Source organism: Schistocerca piceifrons, chromosome 1, assembly GCF_021461385.2.
Source record: "Schistocerca piceifrons isolate TAMUIC-IGC-003096 chromosome 1, iqSchPice1.1, whole genome shotgun sequence".
Taxonomy (NCBI): Eukaryota; Metazoa; Arthropoda; class Insecta; order Orthoptera; family Acrididae; genus Schistocerca; species Schistocerca piceifrons.
This window is the reverse complement of record NC_060138.1, coordinates 638,662,590-638,690,132: the sequence shown is the minus strand read 5'-3', so window position 1 is coordinate 638,690,132 and position 27,543 is coordinate 638,662,590. Positions and strand designations below refer to the sequence as shown.

General features: G+C 42.6%; 1 protein-coding gene across 1 annotated transcript in view; it reads right to left on the bottom strand.

The window, feature by feature from the left end:
• The window catches only part of LOC124759253 (phosphatase and actin regulator 2-like), a gene marked incomplete at its 5' end in the record, with an annotated part of 49,286 nt that extends 29,685 nt beyond the window's left edge, over window positions 1-19,601 (bottom strand). Inside the window, 2 exons of the mRNA XM_047249090.1 lie at window positions 3,820-4,092; window positions 19,481-19,601. Of these exons, the coding sequence (XP_047105046.1) occupies window positions 3,820-4,092; window positions 19,481-19,601 (394 nt within the window). The remainder of the gene's footprint in view (window positions 1-3,819; window positions 4,093-19,480) is intronic.
• Between the last annotated feature and the right edge of the window lie 7,942 nt (window positions 19,602-27,543).

Genomic DNA, 27,543 nt, shown 5'->3' with positions numbered 1-27,543 from the left:
AATGAACTGAGGAAATAAAGAAACTGTATTAAGTTATAACATTAGGTTATCATGCTTACACAGTCAAAACTTAAGTTTCCAGTAACTTGGAATAAACATTTTTTTCCAAAATCATTGCTACTTTTTGAAACATTTGCCTCCTACTGGAAGCAAAACATTACTGCCTCATTAATAAAAATGTGACCTCCTGGACTGATGTGAGCAGTCAATGATTTTTTCCATATTTGCTTCACTGCTAGGTCCCTTTCACCTCAGGAGCACTTTAGATGCTGTAGAAGGTTTACGTATATTGTTGTGTTATCTAATGTGTGTGATGGATGCATAAGTTACTTAGCTTCCGCATAGTTCTTCTTGCTACATGGGTCTTTGCACTGCCCTGATTATCATCACTGCTACTAGACAATAAGCCCAAGTTTTATTCAGTAACACACTTCTCCCAGATGTGTACAATACACTTCAAACTGCATTGTTTCAACAGTTTTCAAGAGGTAATAATCTAGAATAAGCATGGTGCACTTCCATAGCATCACATATAAAGAGTGACTTACAGCGAGTGTTCTGTACCTCAACTTAACCAGCTATTTTACTTGAACGCCTGAGATTGTACATTGGTGATACAGTTCAGTCATCAACTATTGCCAAATACTGCTTTCCTGTGTGGCCTAGTAGTAGCAGTAGTAGTAGTGATTTCCAATTAAATGACACAAAGAGAATAATCACTGATAAGTCAAAAACATCACCACTCTCTAGCCTCACGTCTTCTTTATTTTTTCACCACCCAATCTCTAATGACAACCTGATGGGGTTGAATGGGATCTCAATTTCATATCTACAAAGGTTGTCTCTTCACATTCTTGTACTGGTTTCAATATCTGATGTCAACCATACATTACATATTCTTGTTGTATCCTGCTACTAGTGCAAGTGAGTCTGAGTGTGCCAAGTGTAGTGTTGCTGTGTGTGTGTGTATACTTAAATTAACTGCCAACTGTCTCAGCATGGGCCGCCCACCAGTCTGTCTGTAGGAAGCATGCACACTGCACAGTCTCCACTATGGCATCTACTGGTGACTCGCACCTATATAAGTGCGGATTAGTGCAGTCTCATGCTCAATAAGTTCTTTTAGTTTGTACCACTCACATCAGATGTTCTGTGTATTGCTTATGTTGCAGCTTCTGTATGATTCTTTTGTCTTGTTATGTGTGGAGTTTAGAGAGTCTTATTTTCGCTATTATTCAGAGGTTTATTCATAAAGACATATTTGTGTTACTTACATCAGTTTTGTGTATTTCTTGGTTACTACACATTGGCAATGAGGATGAAATAATCTTTTAGTAACAAAGTAACACAAATATGGCTTCATTCATAAACTTCTGAACAATAATGGAAATAAACCTCTCATATCCCCACACATAAAAAAAAGAATCACACAAAAGGTGCAACATAAGTGATACAAAGAACAACTGGTGTGATTGGTACAAACTAAAAGAACTTAGTGAGTGAGAGTCAGCACTGCTCCAAGCATACGTAGGTGCGAGTCACTGGTAGACAGCATGGCAGAGACCATGCTGTGTGTACATTCCTACAGGTGCCCTTCAGTGGCCAGCTCATGCTGATACAGTTGGCAGTTGATTTAGGTTCACACATGCAGTGACACTACACTTGGTGCACACACACACACACACACACACACACACACACACACACACACACACACTAGTAGCAGGATACAGCAATTCTTGATGTTGCTTTTCTCTTTTACAACATGCCTCTGGCTCTCTCTCAATTAAGATGTAATCTGGATTGACCAGCATAATACATGGTTGCCTATGATGTATTCCTCAATGGAAATTTTCTTGCTCTTAACACTTTCCTATTTGTTATTCTCAGAATGTTCCAGTCTTTTTTTTTTTTCCTTAACAATCAAATTCGAGTAATAGATATCTACATTCCAAAAGAAACTATCTTACAGCTATGCTTTCTTGCAGCCAGTGATATTATATTTTCAATTTTCATTTGCCAATCTTGTCCTTTTCTTTACAAAAGACTCATTTGCTTGAGTAATTCTTCTTTATGTAACTGTTTTCATGTCTGCTGCAGCAGTTATAAAATATCATAGGAAATCCTGCAGCAAATGGAATTTTCCTTAAAAATGAAATTCATTCTATTTCGCATCACAACCTGCTTCTGTGTTACATGGCAAGCATAAACTAAATTCTAAAAAAACTTGCATATTTTGCATGTGAAAAGACAACTCTCCATATCATGCAATCAACAGCCAATCTCTAAAGATCCAGTATAACAACACAGTCTGAAAAATTAATAACCCCCAAGAGACATCATACTAATGCTGTGTATCATCATCTCTAGCCTTGATATTTCTACAGGTATCCATATAAAGCTGAAGCCAGCTGTTGTTTAGATATTATAGAGCCACCAACTTTGGAGATGTTGATTGCTTTGTTTCACACTGTTCCAGATCATCCCAGACATTTCCTGTAGGAATAAGACTTAGCGATTTAGAGGGCCATTTGAGGTGCAATAGGGTGTCTCATTGTTCCTCAATCTATAAACTTACACATGATGCCCTTTGAAAACAGTTGTTGTCACCTTACAAGATGGGAGTGTCCACAGCATACTCGTCATGAATATGTAGGAGAGGGAACAAGTGTTCACCAAGAAAACTAAAGTAAGCATCCTGGTTCATATTCATGGTAACCTGAATGAGTGGACCCCAGTCATTCTACGCAACATAGCCCAAGAACATCACAGAACCACCTTCAAATGTCCACTGCATAGCTGCATGCAATTCATCCAGACAGTGGTCAAGATGGATCTGCATTTGCTGAGAACATCAATTCCTCTATCATTTACCATTGACAAAGCATGACACTCATTTCTGATCCCTGTCAGTTAGGATCTATTAACAATCACTGTTCTCATGTCATGTTACACAGTTATGAGACACACCCCATTCCTTGTAGACACTTTGAACAATCTGCACCAATACATCAGCAAATAGGGCACTTCGGGCGCTAGTGACCGTAGCAGTTTTGCGCCCTAAAATCATAACCAAAAAAAAAAAATATAAATAAATAAATAAATAAAAAATAAAAAAAATAGGGCACTGTCATTTACTGGATGGTCATAGGTACATCAAAACATGATAGCTCCTTTCCACTATGTTACATTCCCCATCAGTCTATCCTACTGTGCTATTTCCATGCAACTGACTGGCATGTACACATCACTTCACTGCCACAACTTATGTCAGTGATAGAAGGCCACAAGACTGCCTGGTATAAGGTCTACAACATCTACTGTGCTCCAAAGTGCCATTTTAAAGGTGATCACTGTGTCATCCTCTGCCAGTGTCATCACTGGATAGGGTATGGAGAAGTCATAAGGTCGGCACACTGCTCTCCTGGTCATTGTCAGGTTTCTTGACCTCGAAACCACTACTAATCAGTCGAGTAGTGCCTCTGTTGACCCCATGACCATGAATGCGCCCCATGCCAGTTTTCCCATAAAGAGAAGATCCACGTGGCAGTCAGCCAAGCTGACCACCAGCTGCAGAGGTGGAAAGCAAGCTTATTACAAGCATAATATTTGTGGACATGCAGTACTGTGAATGATGACAGCAGCTTGTTTTGATGGCAACCATGCACTGGGAATTATTTCAAATCCATTTATCTGTGGTCATTATTCCTACAGCTTCTGTTTCTTTTCATTTTGATGTGCTGTTATGACTCAAATATCGACGGTAACACACATCTTATACTAGCATATGCTCTGACCTGCCAAAAGATGTGGGCTTACCATCAAACAAGAATGTGGGCACAGGCATGCCAACAGAGGTGGGTGGTGGCTGCGGAGACGAGCTGAACATGGGCGGCGGCGGGATGGGCCCGATCTCGGACACTGGGATGGGCGGCTCGGGCAGTTCAGACAGTGTGAGTGGTGCAGGGCGATCGCCGGGGCCCGTGGGCATGCCGGCCGTGGGCGGCACCGACGACGTGGAGGTGGCGACTGACACGCTGCCACCAGGGGGCGGAGGGGCCGGTGGGGGCACATCACTCACTTCTGGACCACCTGCAACACAACGAGGCCACACCTCTTACTTGTCCACTCTGGTTGCAACTCCTTGTGTATACAGTACGGCGGGTTCAGATAACTGATTTTTCAGATAACCATTTACAAAAGGATGTTGCAAGCATGCTCAGACGAATTTGAAACAAAGAAACACTAATTTCATCATAAAATGGTACACACACATTATATATCATATCTCTCCTGAGTAACACAGAGAACCAACAACTATTCTGTTCGTAATGTCCTGACACAGTTCTCACTGGGAAACAGAGCAAGATCCAATCACTGATGCGCTACATGTTGACACGCAGGGGGAGAAAGATGTTGTGAACAGAACAAATAGCAATTTCATCAATCCACTCCAGGGAGTTCACATGTACTCAATACTTTGATACTGCACAGCTTAAGAATCACATGTTGTAATGCCTGCTATATGAACCAGTAGTGTATCTTAATATCACTAATGTTGGCAGTGGCTGGACACAAAACACTTGTGCTACAAGTTGAGTGAATATCAGCTTCTATAATCTGCAAATTACTGTGAAGTGCATGACACAGGTTATTGAACATTGCATCAGTTACTCGGGCTACTTCTCATTCCATTCAAATATGGGGCATGGTAAGAATGCTTGGTTAATCATCTCTCTGCCTACTGTAACTGCATTTGCATTCTCTACAGGAGTGATATGTAAGATTGTAGTATTTGATTAGATTCCTCACTTAAATCTGCATCTTGAAACTTTATAAGTAGGCTTTCATGAGATAGTTTGTGTGATGCTCTCCCACAAGCAAGGCCATACAAATGGGGTGGTGAAATAGGCCCAGTCAAGGACACAGAGTTGGCACAAAACTAAAATATTGTTACATGAGCACTCCTACCCCCCTGTGTTCCTATCCTCTGTCTATGAGGAGAATGCTTTCCCTTCACCCGCAATTGCAAACGCATGCTAGTATCACAGTGTCATTTCGTCCAAGCAGTATAATAAAGAAACCACTACTACAGAATAGATGTCCATCGCAAACATGATTTCAGTGGCAACAGTGCACTTGGTTCATACATTTGAAGCCTACACAGCTCATCAATATTCAACAGTGGAGTTTTTGCTGCTATTCGGATACTGTATTATAGAACCTCAAATGTAAGTGAATGGGTGTTGAAGGAAATATGCTATTTGACCAAGAGGTTCTGATTTTTGCCAATTTCTGCTGACTGAAGACTGGACCAAGACTGTTAGGGTTAGAGTGCTTCAAAGTATTTGATAGAATAATAAGTGAAATCAAAAACAGACCGCAAATATCTCACACCAGTTCATTTCATTTTAATTTCCTGTCCTGAATCACACTAAATGAAAGCTCTGTAATTTATCTTGCAAATTGTGCATCTGATTTTGTCACCAAAGCTGGAGATATTGATACAGGGTGATAGTTAATGAAACTAGAGATATTGATACAGGGTGATAGTTAATGAAATGTCCATTTTTAAGTTCTAGGTGAATTGGGTACTGACACAGCATACCATTTGGATATTTAGAAGGTTTTTCCTCAATGCATGGGTTAACAGACTCTTATCTAAACATCAAATGGCTTTGAGGATATTTATGAAAATAGCAAAGGCTGTGACATATTGTGAATGTATTTTCACCCAATTAAAGCTCTAAAGAAGCCTTTCCCTCGGCCCGAGACTGTAAACGCACGCTGTTGGCACAGCGTCATTTGCTCCAGGTAGAACCATACAGAAAGAATTACGAAATAGACGTCACATGGGATATGTGTCAACAGTGCGCTTGGTTCGTGCAGGTGACGCCTAACAGCTAGCTCATTTTTAACAATGGAATTTTTGCTGCTATATTTGCTACAGTATTGTAGGATCTCTAATGTTGGTGAGCGGGTGTGGAAGCAAATATGCTGTTTAACGAAGCCTTTGAGTTTTGCCAATTTCTGCAACCTGAGGGCTGCAGGGATCATGTTTACGCTAGAGTACTCGTAAGTATTGAATGGAATATAAATAAAATGGAAAACCGACCTCACTTATAACTCACCATTTCATCTCAATTTCATTTTTTTCAGGAACACATTAAATGGAAGCTCCGGTAACTTATATTGAAATATGTGAAGCAGATTTTCGTGGAAAATATAGCAGAAATATCGATAGAGCTGAGCTAGTTAACGGATCAACGTCTTTCAAAATTCCGCGAGAAACAGCTGATGAGTAGCACTCACAGAGCTTCCTGTTTGGATATTTTAAAGTTTTTTTTCTCTTCGGAGTACAGATAAGGAGATGCTTATTGAAACATTGAAATTACCTTAGAGGATATGTACGATAACTCCAGAATGGCAGCATCTTGTCCACTTGGTTTCAGGAAGTTAAAGATGATGTAAAAATTACCCAAGGTTGAGTAGGGGTGTAGCAAACTGTCACATTCAGCTGTCTTGTCGACAGAATATGATACACTCGCTAAAATTCTTAATGAAATAATCAATGAGTGTGCTTCGCTGAGAGCAAGGAAATGGAATGTAAAATTATAGTAGAAACACAATTCTTGCAAAGGAATGTCTTCTGGACACTTAATCCTAGCTCTTTCTCTTATTTACAGTTACTGATTTCTGCGCAATAAATAATTCTGTTCCTTATTATACATCACACTAAAACAGTATGACATACATTGTTTTATTTCTAGCTTTTTTAGAAAGTTACGCAATTGTTTTGTTAACTGCAATGCTGCATTTAATTTGTTGTATGCAATATTTCTTATCTCGATAGATCCTTTAAGTATTATTATATAAAATGACATTACATTTAAGTTACAGATTAAAAAATTTTGTAAATCTTTGTAGAAGAAACTGTGAAAAGGTAGTTTTTCTCGGAGGGATGGGGAGAGGGGACACAGCTCTGACAGTTCCGCAAACAGCACACGATCTCCTCAATACGGCCCTGTTTCATAGCAAGGACCGTTAATTTGATTGTGCTGTATCTTGTACAGAGAGACAGATGTCTAGTTTTCCTTCATTTTCTGCTGGAGTTTCAAACACTGAAAACTTTATGTAACACGACAGGAAAAAAATCCATTGTGGACACATCACAGGCTTGCAGGTGTTTCTATAAACAGAAGCAGTGTATAAACACATAACATGCATTGCTCCTTCCATACATTGTATTGCCTGGAACATTCAACTCGCCATTGGTTTCTTATTCTAAAATACTCGGCTTACGATCCTCCTCCGCCCATACAATTTTCTCCCTAAACTTTTGAGGCAGGCTCTAGAACTGAGAAGTATTACAACAATTTTACGATAATATGGTATCTATGAGCTGAAATGCCAATATTTGAGAGACATTCGTAGTGAAATTGCATAAACTGAGACAGAATGTCTTCATCGTAAGGTAGTCGACCAGGAGTGACGTTTCTCCTTATGTTTTTATTTGTTTAAACACAATTTTCATGTAGTATATGTTTATGGCTATAAGGATAGGCACTTCATTGACTCTTTATCATTTATATTTAATCTTCTCTCCAGGTTTCACACACAAAGCTAAATTTTCAGTTTCTTACATGTAGAACAACAAATTATCTTGGAGGCACAACACATTAGATGTTTTTTGGAGCTACCTCCCAGGCAAAGAACACACCAACGCCTTCCGACACAACACATCACACAAATCTGCAATAACCTCCCATATAAAAGATACAGGTCATCCATCTGACAATACAGAAAGCAAACTTGAAATACTACATACACTGAACAGACAACACAGAATGTCTTTATATGAAGAACGAGAGATCAGTATACACAGAAAGAAACTTGGGGAACACCTACTCAATGACATCAGTGAAACAGGCACAATCAACTTTTGAAAAAGCTTTGATAAAGTACTTAAAGAATTTTCATAATTTACAGTTTTAATGTACAGCAACTAATGTAATCACTCCCATTCATCCCTCGATAAGTTCAACCTACAGTGCATATACATGATCTGTTCAAATATTTTTATACATAAGAAATTAATGTAATAATTAAAAGTGTGCACAAATCTATATTCAAGAGCAACCCATTAACATTTTTTAAAAACAAAATGAAAACATTTTTGTGTACATAACCATTTAATGATGGTCGAAGTAAAGAGGATATAAAATGTAGACTGGCAATGGCAAGGAAAGCGTTTCTGAAGAAGAGAAATTTGTAAACATCGAGTATGGATTTAAGTGTCAGGAAGTCGTTTCTGAAACTATTTGTATGGAGTGTAGCCATGTATGGAAGTGAAACATGGACGATTAATAGTTTGGACAAGAAGAGAATAGAAGCTCTTGAAATGTGGTGCTACAGAAGAATGCTGAAGATTAGATGGGTAGATCACATAACTAATGAAAAGGTATTGAATAGAATTAGGGAGAAGAGAAATTTGTGGCACACCTTGACTAGAAGAAGGGATCGGTTGGTAGGACATGTTCTGAATCATCAAGGGATCACCAATGAAGTATTGGAGGGCAGCATGGAGGGTAAAAATCATAGAGGGCGACCAAAGACATGAATGCACTAAGCAGATTCAGAAGGATGTAGGTTGCAGTAGGTACTGGGAGATGAAGAAGCTTGCACAGGATAGAGTAGCATGGACAGCTGCATCAAACCAGTCTCAGGACTGAAGACCACAACAACAACACAACCATTTAGTCATTATTACTGCATCCAATGTAGCAGCACTTTCACAAAAAAGTATATGTTGCTACCTAATACAGTAACTGAGTTGTGTACATGTCATTATTTGGGTGCAATCCATTCATGTCGTTAAAAAAGAAAAACATATTTTTGTAGAAACCATTTAATCCTGTATCTCTGTATCCAATGTAAACAAACATGTCTGTAACACGTGCAACATCTTTGAAATGACAGTGTAAATGTAATATGCAGTGGAGACAGCATGCAGACCTTTTACACTCTACTGGCCCTGTAAATACAATTCCCTGCCAGAAATTCATGTTTTTTTTAGCCTTTAAAGTGTCTTTTCTAAACAAAAAGATGTAAAATAACCTACACTACCCTTGGCCTGTGACTGTGAAAATATGTCTGTACTCTTCACCAACATCAGCCGTGTGTACAAACAATTCTCCACCTGAAGATGATAAGGTGAACCAAATGCATAGAGCAAAAAAAAAACCTGTTTTATTTGTTTTGAAAGTTTTCCCGTCATTGAAGACAAATTTGCACGCCTCTGTGTAAAAGTTCCATTGCAAATGCGCTGGCCAGTTTGGTGATTTCTCCATTGCTCTGAGTATGTGTTGTACGAACCTTGGGTTGTGGCAGATCATGATGTTGTTTTGTCATTCACAGTGTATACTAAATGTAAATGCATTGTTTATAGTGTTTCCAGTAAGCTTAAAATAAAAGTCCTGTTGTAGGAAGTTGCTGGTGAATAAAGCTAGCTCATGAATATGTAGTTGGAAATACAACAATATTGGACATTAAAAAGAACAGTAATGCTCTTACAAAAAGTACAGGTGTACTTGACAGTAAACAATGAACTTTGGTTGGGAAAAACAAGGGAATGACAAAAAACAGTATTCAAACTCTGCACGAAGCTTGAAATAAGCTCCTTCCTTCAGGTGAGTCCGTTACTGCAACTGAAGATCCACATTACAAACAATTTTGTATCCAGTCTGGCTGGGCTGATTATAGAGTCTTCAGAATTTGATGAATCTGATCAGCTCTACTTGAATGATCATTTTGAACTTTTCATACTAAACTATGTATTATTTCTTTACGACGTCATCGCCACAGGCTCCATAGTTGTGTCTTTGCAGATGTCGGTAGAAGTAAAATTGTGCATTTCACAAAAAAGCAATATCCTGGGACTATATCATCAGTGAGCTGCAGTTACAATTGCTCAACTTGTACAAATATCTGGTTCTTACAGTCTGTAGGGAAATGAAATGGAGCAATGAAGTAAGCTCACTCATAGGTAGAGTGGGTTACTGAATTCCGGTCCATTGGTATGATACTAGAGCAATGTAATCATTCTAAAAAGCAGACCCATCCTAGAATATTGATCAGCTGTGTGGAACCCATCTGAAATAGAACAAACAGGGAATGCTGAATGCATGCAAAGAAGGACAGCATGTATTGTCACAGGTTCTTTTGACCTGTTGGCAGAACCATAGCGAGGTGATATACCACACCTACAGAACTGCCAAAGCTGTGCCCCCTCCCCCTCCTCCTGCCACCCCCTTCTCTCCCCCACCCCCTCCCCAAGGAAAAAACTGAAATTTTCCATTTTTTTCTAAAAAGTTTTACAAAAATTTTATTATTTTATGAGTAGGGTTCATAAAATGGTGCAGTATTGAAAAATATCAGTTAATTGAACTATACTGACACTTATTTCAAACAACAAATTAAATATTTCTTTGTCATAAATAAATTACAAATTGTATCTACTTTCTAAAAAATTAAAAGTAAAACAAAATCTGTCTCGTACTGTTTAAAGCAGCTATGGTGCATTTTTGCATGATGTATAACGAAGAACGTATTTCATTTCTTCTTAATAAATGATTGGTAATTCATGAATCATTAATAATTAATGATATAAATACAAGAAAAGTGGCTAAAGTTAAGCCTTGAGAAAAATATCCCTTTGCACAAATTTTTATTATAATTTTACTTTGCATTTTCTTGCTTTGGGCGAAGCAGACTTTTTGAGCATGTCATTGAACTCACATTCAACAGTTGTGTAGTATTCAATTGAGATAATAGCTAAATTTGACTGCTTTTACCCATCTTTCACCCCTAAGTACGTGTGTCTATGGGTGGGGAGGGAGTATCTCGAATACAGCGAAGCTGGTCAAATGTTGACATGCTACTGTCGTGAGCATCCACGGAAAGAGATGTGAGGACGGTGAAACTACCACTAGGCGCTGAAGGGTTGGACATCCACGACTCTTCACAGAACGTGCAATTCGGAGGTTTGTTCTGTTACGTAAAGTAGGATGGGGGGGGGGGGGGGGGGTGATCTGTGGCACCTCCGCCGAAAGAGCACAATGCTAGTGCATGCACAAGTGTTGCGGAACACACCACTCTTCGGGTTCGGCTCAAAACGTGCAATGCGCCACGAAAGCAGGCTGGTGGGAGTAGTATTACGCTATGGGACCTGCGGTTGCGTTGGACCTGTGGCAGTAATCAAAGACACGCTGACAGCTGTGAACCACCTTCATCCCTTCATGCTTTGTGTTTTCCCATCGACGAAGTCATCTTTCAGCAGTATAACGGTCCTTGTATCGGAGTCAGAACCGTGCTACAGTGGTTTGAGGAGCATTATAGTGAACTCACGCTGATCTCTCGGGGCCAAAGTCGCCTGATGTAAATTCTATGGAACCCATCTGGGTCACTATCGGGCGCCATCGCCACGTACGCAAATCAGTGGCCTGTTGTTTACGCCAATTACTTGACCCATGCATAGACATCTAATGCCTTCACAAACCTACCAACAAATTGTCGGATCCCTGATACGCAGATTCAGTTATGTTCTTCGTCCCAAAGATGGGCAAACAAGCTATTAAGCAAGTGATCATAAATTTTGACCCATCAGAGTATTTTTCCAACCCTAATTTGAGACACCCGTTCCTTTACGGGAGCCACTAATGCACAATATGGATTGGTGCAAATAACCGTGTTACAGTAGGGAAAATTTCTGAACTGAAAAAAAAAGGAGAGAGAGGCTTTCGCTTACTCCAGGCCGTAGTATATTAAAACGGGATACGACAAGATGGCTACAGATGAAGTAACTACCATCTTTGCATAGCAAACAAAGAAAATTCTTCGAATTTCAGATGCACTCAAGGGGAAAACTATACAGTGAGAACCGATGTTTTTGACCAGCCACTAGATTTCGTGAGATTGGTTGCAAGGGGCGGCAAGACCGTAACACTTACAAGCTTAGGGAAAGCACTTAGGTGACCGGCAGCTCGTGGCATCGACACCAGGAATGCGTGGCCTCATCTTCCACGTCCTTCGATACCATATTCTCACGAAGCGATGAAAAAGTTATGATCGCACGGCATTACTGGCCAGAAGACCTCATCTGGGGTTGTTTGGACACCTGGTGCAGAATAGGCCATGGTAAACGAACGAGAAACGAATGAGACTCGAGTGAGTAATGAATGAAGCGAAGTTCTGTGTATCCGGCCGTGCGGTGTGCTTCCATGGCTAACGTAGTATACGTTGCCAACCCTGCAGAGAAACTGCGCTGGCCTACCCTTGTTAAGTTGGGTTGGATTGTTTGGGGGCAGAGACCAAACTGCGAGGTCATCGGATTAGGGAAGGACGGGGAAGGAACCCGGCGTGCCCTTTCAAAGGAACCATCCCGGCATTTGCCTGGTGCGATTTAGGGAAGTCACGGAAAACGAAAATCAGGATGGCCGGACGCGGGATAGAACCGTCGCCCTTCCGAATGCGATTCCAGTGTGCAAACCACTGCGCCACCTCGCTCGGTCCTTGTTAAGTCCTAAAGATGGGGGCGAAGACTTACGCGAGGCCAATTAGAACATCTCCGTCGGCGACAATGTGGGCCACGAGCAAAATTTGAATGGAAACAGATTTGCCAAATGGTCAGTACCGTACAGGGATTTTTTTAATAAACATGATTTATGGTGGTCACATAGTATTCTGACATTATTGTTTGATAGTCTATCCTAGTTTCAGAAAAATGCGCATAACTAATTTATTGGGATGGATTTTTTTGCTTAATATACGTGTAATCGACCTGTGATTGCGGTCATTCAATTAGTACTTTCATCAACTGTCAGAATGTGTGATCAAAATTTAGGTGAACTGATTTGTAGCACACTCTTTGTTTCTAATGGCTGGATGTAACCGAGCGAGGTGGCGCAGTGGTTAGCACACCGGACTCGCATTCGGGAGGATGACGGTTCAATCCTGCGTCCGGCCATCCTGATTTAGGTTTTCCGTGATTTCCCTAAATCACTTCAGGGAAATGCCGGGATGGTTCCTTTCAAAGGCCACCGCCGACTTCCTTCCCCATACTTCCTTAATCCGATGAGACCGATGACCTCGCTGTCTGGTCTTCTCCCTCAAATCAGCCGGCCAGCTGGATGTAATGGCTGAATTGGCCTTGCCAGTGTGGGCATGAAAAATCCTTTATGTACACTCAGGCTTAATGCTTCTCTCCATAGCTTCTTTTTATACCTGCAGATCGCCTATTCAGCTACTCTATCGTCAAAAGCCAGCACATCGATTTTGACCAAAATCTAATAGTGACTACACCCCATTTTACGCAGTGCATATGTACACACCGTCCTCCTGCCACCATGACGGCATGAAGTACGACGTGATATCCAACAGTTCTCGTACACATTAATTAAAATTATTGCGTCTAGATCTGATTCTGTGCAATCACCTTCATACTCGTAATAGTCCCATTGGCAACGAATACACCGCTCTGCCACTTTTGAAATACATCCTCGCAGTATTTCTTTGTTAGGGTGATCAGTACCCTCAGCTATTTCGCTTGAATATCCTTGACAGTATCAACTATTTCTCCCTTAAATTTTATTTTCATATCTGATAAGAGCAAGAAATTTCAGTTCGCGATGATACGAAACCTCATACGTGAGCAACAGATGTAATACACGGGCTAAAATGGAAACCTTCCGTCGTGATACACAAGCCCCATATTTATCACACTTGGTTGCGATGTTGATCACAGAACAGTTGTTAAATGATTGAACTTTAATTCCATTCGGAATTGATGTTCACCATCAACATGAGTATGCAGTGTGACACTCAGGAACACGAATGTTCTCTTGTATTTATTGAGGCATGGAAACTGACAGCCTCCAAATGTCATCTTGAGGAATTTGTTGGCATGCCTGAAACAGATGCTATGTCAGTCCAGGTAGATGGCTGATGGAGGCTGACATGACAGTATACAGGGGCTGGCAAAAATGTGGAAAAAAGATGCTAGCCAAGCCTGCAGGTTGCACTGCTGTATTTGATCGCCGCAATGTCATCAGTGCATTGCAAGTGTCAGTCGTGGTCAGAACAGTGTTCTGTGTAGTTGTGAGTGCGTTATATCAGAGCTAAGAAAATTTGAACGTGGGCAAATTGTTCGTACTCCTATGGTAGGTGCTTCCGCAAGCAAGGGACCCTCAGTGTTTCAAGAGCACCGTATCGAAGATATACACCGCATACAGGGAAAGCGGAAGATCATTATCCGAAGTCACAGCGCGGTTGAAAGTGTGTGTTGAGTGACAGACGTTCACTGAAGAGGACTTGTGACGAAAAATAAGCTGCGAAAGTCACTGCAGAATTGGATGTCGCACTCGTGAATCCTGTCCGAATCATAACGACACGAAGAGAGCCCCATAAGCAGGGAAACGCAGGACGAGCTGAAATTCCATAACCACTCAACAGTGATGCAAATGCCAGTTAAAGGAAAACATGCTGCAGAAGCCATAAAACGTTAACTATGGAGCAGCTGAAGGAAGTCTTTTGGTCAGATGAGTCTCGTTTCGCACTATTTCTAACTTCTGGACGAGTTTACGTCCCAAAAGTGAAACATGGTGGGGGTTCGATGATGATTTGGGCAGCCAAATTGTGGTATTCCATGGCGCTCACGGTTACCCTGGAAGATCGCATTACTGCCGGGAATTATATAACCATTTTGGCTGATGAGGGTTATCGCCTGGACAGCATTTGTTCCCCAAAGGCGATGCTGTGTTCCAAGAACACAGGGCTCTGCTCACAGATCTCGAATCGTCCAGGATAGTTTTGAGACCACGGGAATGAATTGTCGCATCTCCCCTGGTCACCAGTCACCAGATCACAATATTACTGAGCCTTTGTGATCTACTTTGGAGAGAAGGGTGCATAATGCTCTCCACCACCATCACCGTTACCTGAACTTGGCACTATTATACAGGAAGAATGGTATAAGAATCACTTGAAAACCATACCGGACCTGTATTTGTCCGTTCCGAGACGACTGGAAGCTGTTTTAATGCCAGTCGCTTTTTTATACTGTGTTACTTATGGCAATGTGCTGTGTTTTTGGTGTTTCCATAATTTTCTCCAACCCCTTGCGTTTTCCCACCGTATCCCAGACACGTTCCGTGGGTGACAAATCTAGGAACTGGGCTGGCCACAGAGCTGTATATTCTTCATGATATTTATGGTATGAACTACTGTGTAGGGTCTTTTGTTATCCTGCTGTAATATGCTATCTGGTAGCTGCCCATGAAGGGCACCACAACAAGGTTTAACATTCTTGCCACATAATGGCGAGCATTCAGCCTCCTTTCAACACTCACCAAATCATTGCCGGTGTCATGTCAAATAGATCACCACACCATAATTTCACCGAGTTGGAGAGGTGTGGATATCAGTAATCACTGTCTCCTACGATCCTTAACCGGGTCGTCTGCGGACATTTTGGCGTTGATTTGGCCGCTACAAATAGAATCGAAACTCAACGCCGAACAGCACAGAATGCCACTCAATTTCCTAGTTGATTTGGCTCTACAAGATGCGTGTTTCTGTTCGTCGTATGGCGTTATCCGTAAAATATGCGTGGCAACTCAAGATCTCGAATCACTTTCCAGTAATATGCACCCGACGTCTCGCGGTGACACACCGCCTGTAGTGTCTGCTCGGATTTCACCTGTCGCCATTTGCTGTTCTTCAGAGCCAGGTGGACAATCCTACAATATCCTCTTGGTTTAGTCCTTCTGGGACGACGTGTTCCAAATCTTCTTGACACACTGTCGCCTCGAGTCCATCTCGGGTCACGACTCGTTCATAGCCACTGCATTACAGCCCGTTGTCTGTGCGTTCTGTCGGTACAATGCTCCCGCGTTCCTCGTGACAATGATTCGACGTTTCTCAAAGTTCGAAAGATGGGCGATGAGCTTCACTTGCGAGTCATATAGTCTTGCAATGTTACAATCTCCACCTTATAACTTCCTGTAATGTTATACTTCGAATAGCCATCATATTCCCACACCATTCTTCATATGCAGGAATGCCATTTTTGTCTACTGAAAAGAAACCCACATAAGGATGAAATTTTAAACAACGTATCTCACTGGCTTAGAAATACTGGTGTTTTTAATTTGGTAGCGTTTGTCGAGATGTTCATGTTGTAACACTTTTAACATTTTCAGTATCTGTCATAATATGTAAACGTAAGAAAAGTCGAAGCCATGTAAGAAAGGTGGTTCGAAGACCATAGCGGCAAATGAGATAGATGGCGTCGTCAAGAGACACTGGACTCGCGTTTGGGAGGACGAAGTTGAAATCCCTTCCGGTCACCCAGATTTTGGGTTTTTTGTAGTTTTCCTATTTAGGTGATGATGAATGCTGGATGGATCTTTTGACAAAGACACGCCTGATTCCCCCTCTCCACTCCTGTCCAATCCGAGTTTGTGCTCCGACCACAATGCTGTCGCCATCGGCGGGAGGATGACATCGACGATCTTTCTTTATAATAATTGCAGTACAAAATCAGCGAAGAGAAGGCTGTGGTAGACGTATATGAAAGGAGATAGGAAGAGGGCAAGGAATGAAAATCTTTGTTTGGCTTTGGGTGAACATAGTGAAACGTGGGTTGTGATTTACATGGACTTAATACAGGAAGTATACAATTATGTCAAGAGTTAGTTAAGCTGTTACTTTATATCGGTTTATCATGAAAGCCTTAATTAAGACTTTTTGGTAAGTCAGTTTATTGTAAAACAGTTACCAGCCACTTATTGATGGAACAGTTAAATCACGTTTTTTATTGCCATTGCCTATTTCGAACAGTCAGGTTATCTTCGAATGGCTTCAGTACGTGTTACTAATGGTCTGTTCCATTGTTTTCGTGTCATAATACTGCTTTAAGTCCGACAGACTGAAGACGAAACTTAAGAAACAATGGTATTAGACCTACTATGTGATTCGAAAAAAAAATGGTTCAAATGGCTCTAAGCACTATGGGACTTAACATATCAGGTCATCAGTCCCCTAGACCTAGAACTACTTAAACCTAACTAACCTAAGTACATCACACACACACACACACACACACACACACACACACACACACACACACACATATGCCCGAGGCAGGATTCTAACCTGCGACCGTACGAGCAGCGCGGTTCCGGGCTGAAGCGCCTAGAACCTCTCGGTCACAACGGCCGGCTATGTGATTCGTTTAGTTACAGTAAAAACGCCCCAGACGTTGTGTACAAATGTAGCAATGAAGAATTAAAACATGGTGAGACATGTCTCTGTTCACAGCAGGATAAATCACTGAATTTTGATCTTTCTAGCTGACCACTCAAGATAATTTTAGAAAAAGATCTTTAGTGTAGCGTCATAAGAATTTTTTACTCTGCTACTCTTCTAAACGTCCACTTCTCCCAATTTGTTACAGCTGCCAGACTGAATTCTCCCACTATTACCATAGCACGATTGCGGAATATACATGACCCAGTGTTAACCTTTTGCAGATGGTGCAGGTTCTTAAACACAGTACTCTAACAAACTGACATGGTCGGAATTGAATGCGGTGTTTAACTGTTTTTTAAGTTCATAGCACGGGCGTACCGAGGTCATGGCGAGAGAAGCACCGGCCGACGGCGCAGGCACAGAGGGGGCGCAAAAACTAACAAAAAAGGGACGATTTAAGGATTAACGGGGAGGTACGTGAGTTCTCCTGCCCCAAGTGTCTCTCACCTCTTCCACTTGATTCATCACATCCCGTCCCTCTTCCACTTGCCTCCTCACACCCTCCTCCTTTTCACCTGCCAAATACCGCTCTCGGCCTTCCATTTGCCTCCTACATCTCCCCATTCTCTCCCTCTCTGTAGCAGAAATCGTGCGATGGCGTTCGACTGGGGTTCGAATCCTGGTGGTGGACTAAATTTTTATTGCCAATATTTGGTGGACAACGGGAGGAGAGGTGGCGGCATAAAGTTTTTAATCATCAATCTAATGTCGTGGATTTAATTACACACACACACACACACACACACACACACACACACACACACACCATTACAGTCAGCAACACTTAACAGATACATTAACATAAAGAGCTCTCATACTCTGCGACGGAAGGGGTCTACCAATGTGGAGTTTAGGGAAAAGACTTCCTATTCAGTGGCTCAACGTGCCCTCAGGGGCTTCCCAGCCCATCATGCTATATGGCTTTACTTTACTTTAACTCTCCCCTTCTCTCACTCCGATTCCTTCTTCCCTGCCTCTCTGTCCATCCTCCCCACCCCAACCCCTCAATATCTCTCTCTCTCTCTCTCTCTCTCTCTCTCTCTCTCTCTCTCTCTCTCAAAAATCGCCATCTCCTACTCCCCCCTCTGTCTGTCTGTCTGTCTGTCCATCTCATTCTACCTCCTCCCTCTGTGTCCATGTCCTGTGTCATCCCATTTTCACCACTACCCTCAACCCTAATGGGAGATAAGTGGTTCTTACCCCCATGGTAATTCTTTCCAGACAATAAATGATGTGTGTACCAAATTTGTTTGAAACCAATCTCAAGGCTTGGAAGGAGATGTGAAAAATACATAATACATACATACATACATACATCGCTTTTTATTACGTATTAACTTTTCAGCCATCACCAAAATACATTTACCACACATATAATGCACACATATCTCCCTCCCCTCTCTCTGTCCCACTATCTGTTGTCCTCCTCCTCCTCCCTGATTTTCTGAGTTCATCTCGCCCTCCCACTCTCACTATCCATCACCTCCTCCCCCCTCCATCTGCTCAGCTGTGCCCATCCGCATAAATACCCATCGGAAAGTATCCAATACCACCCACACGACACACTAGTTGTGCAGGGCAGCCTACATGTCAGATATTAGCAAACCTTTTGATCCTCCCCACCTCTATTGGAGTTAGATGGTTGTTACCCCCACAGTATTTCACTCCAGACAATAAGTAGTATGAGTACCAAAGTCGACACATACACATACATACATACACACACACACACACACACACACACACACACACACACACACACTACGTTAAAATTCTCCTGTTTCTTGTCTGTAGCTGTCCCACCTGTCCAATTTATTCATACAGCAAATTCCAGCAGAAACACCTGCAATATGAAAAGGAATCCGACACAATCACTGTCACGGAGACAGGATAATTTCTCTAGGGGTAAGAAATTGATTTCTGGGAATAGGAAAGAAAGCGACAGTTAGGAAAAGACTACGAGAAGAGTTAAACGAGTTACAACTTCGCGATTAATGTTTCGGGCAGTGTCGATTCGTGCACTGCCACTGACTGCTCGGTAAAGCGAGGCGCGTGTTGTGATACGGGCAGCCAAAGAATGGAGGGAAGCGAGCAGTAAGCGGGCTGTGAGCACCTGCGTGGGGCGGCGAGCCCCGCGACGCGCAGTGGTCGGCGTGGTAGCAGAGCAGGCGGCGCGTGAGGCGGCCGGGGCCCTGGCCGGCGCCCGCCCCCGCCCCCGGGCCCAGCGAGGACGGCCGCTCGGGCCGGGCGCCCGCGTCCGCCTGCTGCGGGGGCGGCGCGGAGGCGGCGGCCGCCTGCTGCTGGCTTTGCAGCCCGGGGGCGGCCGAGGAGGAGGCGGTGGGGGCGGCCGGCGCACCCTCGCCGTGCGACGCGACCGGCGCCGCCGCCGGCAGCGACAGCGATCCGTTCACTTGCTCAGTCTTCTCCTTCCTCGGCTCTGCAACACGACACACACGCCGCTGGCTCAGAATCGCGGCCTCCTCGGTACTTCCGTCCGAATCAAAGTACACTACAGGCCATTAAAATTGCCACACCAAGAAGAAATGCAGATGATAAACGGGTATTCATCACACAAATATATTATACTAGAACTGTCATGCGATTACATTTTCACGCGATTTGGGTGCATAGATCCTGAGAAATCAGTACCGAGAACAGCCACCTCTGGCCATAATAACGGCCTTGATACGCCTGGGCATTGAGTCAAACAGAGCTTGGATGGCGTGTACAGGTACAGCTGCCCATGCAGGTTCAACACGATACCACAGTTCATCAAGAGTAGTGACTGGCGTATTGTGACGAGCCAGTTGCTCGGCCACCATTGACCAGACGTTTTCAATTGGTGAGAGATGTGGAGAATGTGCTGGCCAGGGCAGCAGTCGAACATTTTCTGTATCCAGAAAGGCCCCTACAGGACCTGCAGCATGCGGTCGTGTATTATCCTGCTGAAATGTAGGGTTTCGCAGGGATCGAATGAAGGGTAGAGCCACGGGTCGTAACACATCTGAAATGTTACGTCCACTGTTCAAAGTGCCGTCAATGAGAACAAGAGGTGACCGAGACGTGTAATCCCGTACCATCACGCCAGGCGATACGCCAGTATGGCGATGACGAATACACGCTTCCAATGTGCGTTCATCGCGATGTCGCCATACACACATGCGACCCTCATGGTGCTGTAACCAGAACCTGGATTCATCCGAAAATATGACGTTTTGCCATTCGTGCACCGAGGTTCGTCGTTGAGTACACCATCGCAGGCACTCCTGTCTGTGATACAGCGTCAAGGGTAACCGCAGTCATGGTCTCTGAGCTGATAGTCCATGCTGCTGCAAATGTCGTCGAACTGTTCGTGCAGATGGTTGTCGTCTTGCAAACGTCCCCATTTGTTGACTCAGTGATCTAGACGTGGCTGTACGATCCGTTACAGCCATGTGGATAAGATGCCTGTCATCTCGACTGCTACTGATACGAGTCCGTTGGGATCCAGCACGGCGTTCCTTATTACCCTCCTGAACCCACCGATTCCATATTCTGCTAACAGTTATTGGATCTCGACCAACGCGAGCAGCAATGTCGCGATACGATAAATCGCAATCGCGATAGGCTACAATCCGACCTTTATCAAAGTGGGAAACGTGATGGTACGCATTTCTCCTCCTTACACGAGGCATCACTACGTTTCAGCAGGCAACGCCGGTCAATTGCTGTTTGTGTATGAGAAATCGGTTGGAAACGTTCCTTATGTCAGCACGTTGTAGGTGTCGCCACCGGCGCCAACCTTGTGTGAATACTCTGAAAAGCTAATCATTTGCATATCACAGCATCTTCTTCCTGTCGGTTAAATTTCGCGTCTCTAGCACGTCATCTTCGTTGTGTAGCAATTTTAATGGCCAGTAGTGTAGTTGGCATCTGACAGCGAGCGGGCTGAATGCAATGGCATTGTCGGTTTCCACTGTGTTGCCAATTTCGCTGCGCAAATAATTGTACCTTCCAGATCTGAAGTTGGAAATTTTTGCTGGTACGAAAAATCCGCATATTTCAAGAAAGAAACAACTACGGCGCTAATTAAAATTAAGAACGCGTTTTTGACCTGCTTAGAGACACTGTACAGACCTATACCGTAACTGAATTGCAAATTGTTCGCGTGACTTTTCTAGGAGGTAGATACTGTAAAGTGATTTCCTATCGTCGCGGAAAGCGGAATACGGTGGCAGCGGCGATGTCGCAACTTCGGACCTTAACCGCCAAGTGCCAACTAACTTAAATCAGACTACAGTACACTTCTCACCAGAAGAAGTAAGATCTGCCGCTGGCAGTATTCTGTTACAGCCAGAAAAGCCCGGGAAAGACCAGTTAAGCGGAATGGATGGTGTCTTGAAAAGAGGTTACATAGTGAATATCAAGTAATACAAGGATATTGGAGAGTAATGGAATAAAATGAAAGAAAGCTTAGGGAATGAGACACTAAAATTACTTGATGATTCTGTTATCTAGGTGGATAAATAACCGAAACTGGCAGACAAAGAGGATACAAATGCAGAACGGCAATAGTAAGGAAAATGAGTGAGAAAAAGACAAATAGCTACCATCGAATTTAAATTTTAAGTTTTACCAAGTACAAGGGCAACCCTTTGTCGAATTGAAATGTGGACAATGAACAGTACACACAAGCAGAATAGAAGCCTTCGAAATGTGATGCTACAGAGTGATGTAATGGAAGGGACGGAGAGATCTGGAATCGGAGCACATTTGCGACTGGATCCAAGACTTCCTTGCAGACGGAACTACAACGGTGAGTCAAATGAAAACCTTAAATTTGGAATAACAAATCGAAATTTCGTGCCGTTATCCTGTAAGCTGGTAAACGTGCTACAAACAGTGTGCAGAATGGCCTGTAGGTGGCAGCATAGTGAAGATGCATACATACCGTCGCATTATCAGTATGAAGATGGCCGCCCCACTTGCGACTAGCACCAGGGAAGAACAGCGTTCTGTTATTCGGTTTTTGCGTAGTGAAGGTGTGAAACCTATTGAAATTCTTCGACGAATGAAGGTTCAGTACGGTGATGCATGTTTGTCACAGCAGCAAGTCTACGAATGGAATAGGAAGTTCGCAAATGGTGTGACTTCAGTGGAAGATGCTCCTCGTCCAGGTGAGACACAACGAGTTGTGACTCCACAGAACATTGCAGCAGTTGAAGCCCATAGTGATGGAAAACCGCCGAGTGACACTGAATGACATGGCAGCATGTTTACAGATTAGTCATGGGTCAGCACACCACATTTATGGATGACGTGCTCCAGTTTCACAAAGTGTCTGCAAGATGGGTGCCACGGCAGCTGACTCCTGAAATGCGAGACCGACGTGTTGATGCTTGTGAAGAAATTCTTCAGTGCTTTGAACGAGAAGGCGATGGCTTCCTTGCAAGAATCGTTACTGACAGACCTGTATTTTGAGTGTCTTCCTCATCCACCATACTCACCAGACCTTGCCCCAAGTGATTTCCATATGTTTGGACCACTCAAGGACGCAATGAGAGGAAAGAAGTTCCGTTCTGATGAAGAGGTGCATGAGTGGTTGCGCGGACTACCGAAAGAATTTTTTTCTACAGGGATTTATCCACTTTGAAAGCGCTGGGGGACTTGCATTGAGCGTGGGGGAGATTATGTTGAAAAGTGATACAGCTTTATACCACTTCTGCATAATAAATAATATTTAAAAAAATATTTAAGGTTTTCATTTGACTCACCGTCGTAAATACTTCGCTCTTAACGGAACAAAATCGACCGATGTAAAGGTAATGTCCGGTGTACCCCAAGGAAGTGTGATAGGGCCGTTACTGTTGACAATATACGTAAATGATCTAGTAGAAAGCGCCGGATGCTCTTTAAGATTGTTCGCAGACGATCTGGTTGTCATTTGCAGAATGAACTCCAGAGAATTGATGAATGGTGCAGGCTCTGGCAGTGGACCCTGAACGTAAATAAATGTAACACACTGCGCATACATAGGAAAAGAAATCCACTACTGTAAAGCTGCACTATTGATGACAAACCCCTGGAAACAGTATCTGCCGTAAAATATCGAGGAGTAACTATCCGGAGCGACCTTAAATGGAATGGCCATATAACACAAAGAGTGGGGAAAAACAGATGCCAAACTCAGATCCATAGGAAGAATCTTAAGGAAATGTAACTCATCCACGAAGTACGTGGCTTATAAGGCGCTTGTTCGATCCATTCTTGAGTATTATTCGTCTGTCTGGGATCCCTACCAGATAGGACTGATAGAAGAGATAGAAAAGATCCAACAAAGAGCGGCAAGTTTCGTCACGGTATCACTTAGTCGGCACGACAGCATTACGGAGATGCTCAACCAACTCCATTGGCAGACGTTACACACGAGGCGTTGTGATTTAATACTGAAACAGAGAGCACTTTCGCGGAAGAGTTGGACAACAAATTACTCCCCCACCCCTACATACGTCTCGTGTAATGACCATGAGAAGAAAATTTAAGAAATTAGAGCCAATACAGAGGCTTACTGACAATCATTCTTCCCACGAGCTATTCGCTAATTAGTGATACAAAAAGGACCCTCCGCCACACACCATTAGGTGTCTTGTGGAGTATGATGTAGATGATGTAGAAGAGGTGCTGAATCAAATTGCGAAGAAAAGAAATTAATGGCACAATTTGACTAAAAGACGGGATCGATCTGAGGACACATGTGGGGCATCATGAAATAATTAATTTGGCAATGAACGAAATAGAGTGGACAGCTGTATCAAATCTGTCTTCGTAGTGAAGATTACAACAACACACTCCCTCCCTCCTCCTCCCTTCCCTCCTTCAACCCTATCACTAATTGTCAAATTTCATCACACAAACTGCACGTGACACACACAACCTGTTCATTGCCTCTCCACAACCACAAGTTTTGGATGGATGCGGGAAAACCCGCGACCGCGACAAAATTTCGTGTTTACAACACCATCCCGAGTGCTGCTTCTTCTATTGGATGGTAGCAGATTCGATTCTGAGTGCACCGGACATCCACTCAAAACTTAAAGAGGCATCTTTCGATGAAAGTCACGCAATGGACTTAATAGCGGAACTATAGACTTGCGCGAGCTATAGGAAATCAAGAGACAATGTTTTTACCAACAATCTCGACAAGGCATCTTTTGTTTTTTAAATGTTACAGTTTCTTCTGTAGAATTTAATGTCGATACAAGCGAAGTAGTTAATACACTTGTGCTATAGCAAAAGCACATGCCCTCTTTACACAGCAATGTATTTGTAATATATTTGTGCTGCATTCTTAAGTGACATTGTATGTGTATGCGGTTCTGTCCGATGAAGAGTGCAAAAAAAAAAAAAAAAAAAAAAAAAAAAAAAAAAAAAAAAAAAAAAAAAAAAAAAAAAAAAAACCGCCCTGGGGTAGTCTACAGGAGGACTGTAATTAATCTTTCACTTCTTGAGACAGTGTAGACAGAAAACTATTTACAGTATGGATATCAAACTTTATAGGAATAATATTCAGACTGTGCGCTGCAGGATTTGCGTTGTTAGGAGTGTTAGTGTCTTGACCTGCTGTTGGATTGATACTGCGACCTAGGGTTGAAACACGAACATTAGTATGCATTACAGTTGCAGGTAGTGAACATGGGTCAGGACAAGGTGAGCAGAGCTTTACTCGTGAATCTGTTTTATCAAAACAAAAGTAATAGTGCCTGCACTCTTCGCGAGTATCGACGCATTAAGGGAATATGGAGAAGTCTTCTTTCCGCTCAGGGATTGAAAAACATGATTCGCAAGTTCGAATTAACTGGCGATTTGGGAATTGTTCCTGGGAACGGCTGACGGCCGACTGCGCCACAAATATTTGAAGTAGTTACTATTGCCATGACTGAGAATGCTGGACGCAATCTGCGACCTTCAAGCAGAGCACGAGCTATGTCTCGTCAGCTGAACATTCCATGGTCCATCGCTCGAAAAGTGATGCGAACAAGTGTGAAATAGTTTCTATAGTGCGGATCCAGGCTGTCGTGGATGCATATGGTCGTCACATTGAGCAACATTTGTAACCCGGAACGTAAACGAGGTACGCAATTAACAAATGCTCCCTCTCATGTGGAAATTAAAACGTGTTTCACTGAACTGTTTATTCGTTACTTCTCTTGACAATGTCCTTACAACTGTTTCCACAAAATTTCATTGTCGTACAATCACTCGTTTCTTTATAGGTGCCTATCAAGTAACGGAAGTTTAATTGCAGTAAAACCACCCTGTATATTACTAATGTAAGCGACTATCCTGGGATACGGAATCGAATACCAGTTGCAGGTTGCCTATCTAAAGGCTTCCAGCGGCAACAAAAATTTGATATTTCATATAAACAGTGATCCAATTTAAAAACTGAAAATGCTGAGATAATGCACCCAATAAGAGGGACTGCATAATCTTATGTGAAAGGAGAACACTGTAAGACAAGTACTATCAGGGTTGCCACAAGTTTCCCCAAGTGAAATTCCCTGACATTTCCCTGATTTCCAGACAAGTTTTAGCATGGTTCCCTGACAAATTTTTAGATCTCAAGGATAAGTTAAGACGTAAGTTGACACTCTCTCTTTGCAGCTACGGTACAAGAAACAATAATGCAAACAAGGAAATATCTAAAATATACTTGCAAGCAGATGGTATTTCCTGATTTGAGCAAAAATCTTAAGTACTAACATCAACATCTTTTGTAATGAACTGTTTTTAGACGGAAAACGCTAGCTAAATGATATGTGTGTTTCATTAAGACCACAGATGTTATTTTATTTCAGTAAAACGAAACACATTTGATGACAAAAATACGCATTTCCTTGGAGTCGCAAGACAGATTTATAATACCTCCACTGATTTCACAAAAAACCTCAGAAAAAGTAGGCCTCTTGAAAGACGTGTATAAGGTGGGGAACAATTGTGTAAACCAACACTGTAGGTGGCCGCCAATAAAATGTTGGTTTTACTATGTTCGTTATTGTCGGTTATTATTCACTATGCTATATCTATTATTTTAAAGGTATTATGTGATTTTTATTTCGAGAAATATATGAGTACATAGTGTACAAACCACCAGCGACTGAAACAATTTTCTTCTTCTTGCTGTCGATCTTTCTAACATATGAACTACTTTTGAAGTGCCAAAATATAATTGAACAAATAAAATGTCTATAAAACGCCTCACTGTACAATGTTCTTGCGGTGAGAGAGTCCCAATTCCTGAATTCCATCGCCCACGGCCTCTGGCCTACTGAAGAGCACCGCAGACCTGAGTTCATGGATAAACCATGAAAATTCGCTGCATTACGCTAGACACAAATAGACCCGGCCTGTGGGCATATCGGTGAGACTAAATCCGACGGACAGGGCCTGCACATTATTGGGAACGGATTGCTTCAGATCGGCAGGCTCAATCCATTACAGATACTCGCAGAAACGGCCTGTGTTGTTGACCCGTCACGGAAATCCCATCATGTGGGCAGCTATTCACGAGCCACAGACAGCGTTTTGATGAACTGAGGCCATGGTGATCAATCCATGCAACAGATAGTGTGTTCAAATACTCCAATACAATCAATAATAATAAGGATACGTAGTAACTCACCGTAAAACCGTAAAGATGATTGCTGAGCTGCAGACAGCCACATGGAAAAGACAATCACACTCTCACAACTAAATTTCCAGCCATAGCTTTTGTCAGAAAACAAGGGCATACACACATTCACACAATTATTCAGACACAACTCATGCACACATGACTGACGTTTCCGGCCGCTGCGTCTACAGTCTCTGAGGATCATATCCAAACGAACCACTGCTATTGCCTCCCTGCCTCCCGTCGGCAGCTGCTAGGCTAGCGGCAAGAAGTGGTGGCAGCACTGGCTGCAAGCTGAGGGGAGTGGTAGGAAGGGGGGAAGCAGTAGGAATGAGGGAGTAGGAAAGCGGCGAACGTACTCAGATGCAACCAGCCAGGGACGATGCAGGATACCTCAGTAAACAAACCATTTCGTCTACCGAGACAGAAACGAGATTTTTCCAGTTTTTTTTTTTTTTTCAAATTTCCCTTATTCCACTGGCGTGTTTGAAATTCCCTGATATTCCCTGCTTTCCAGAACCTGT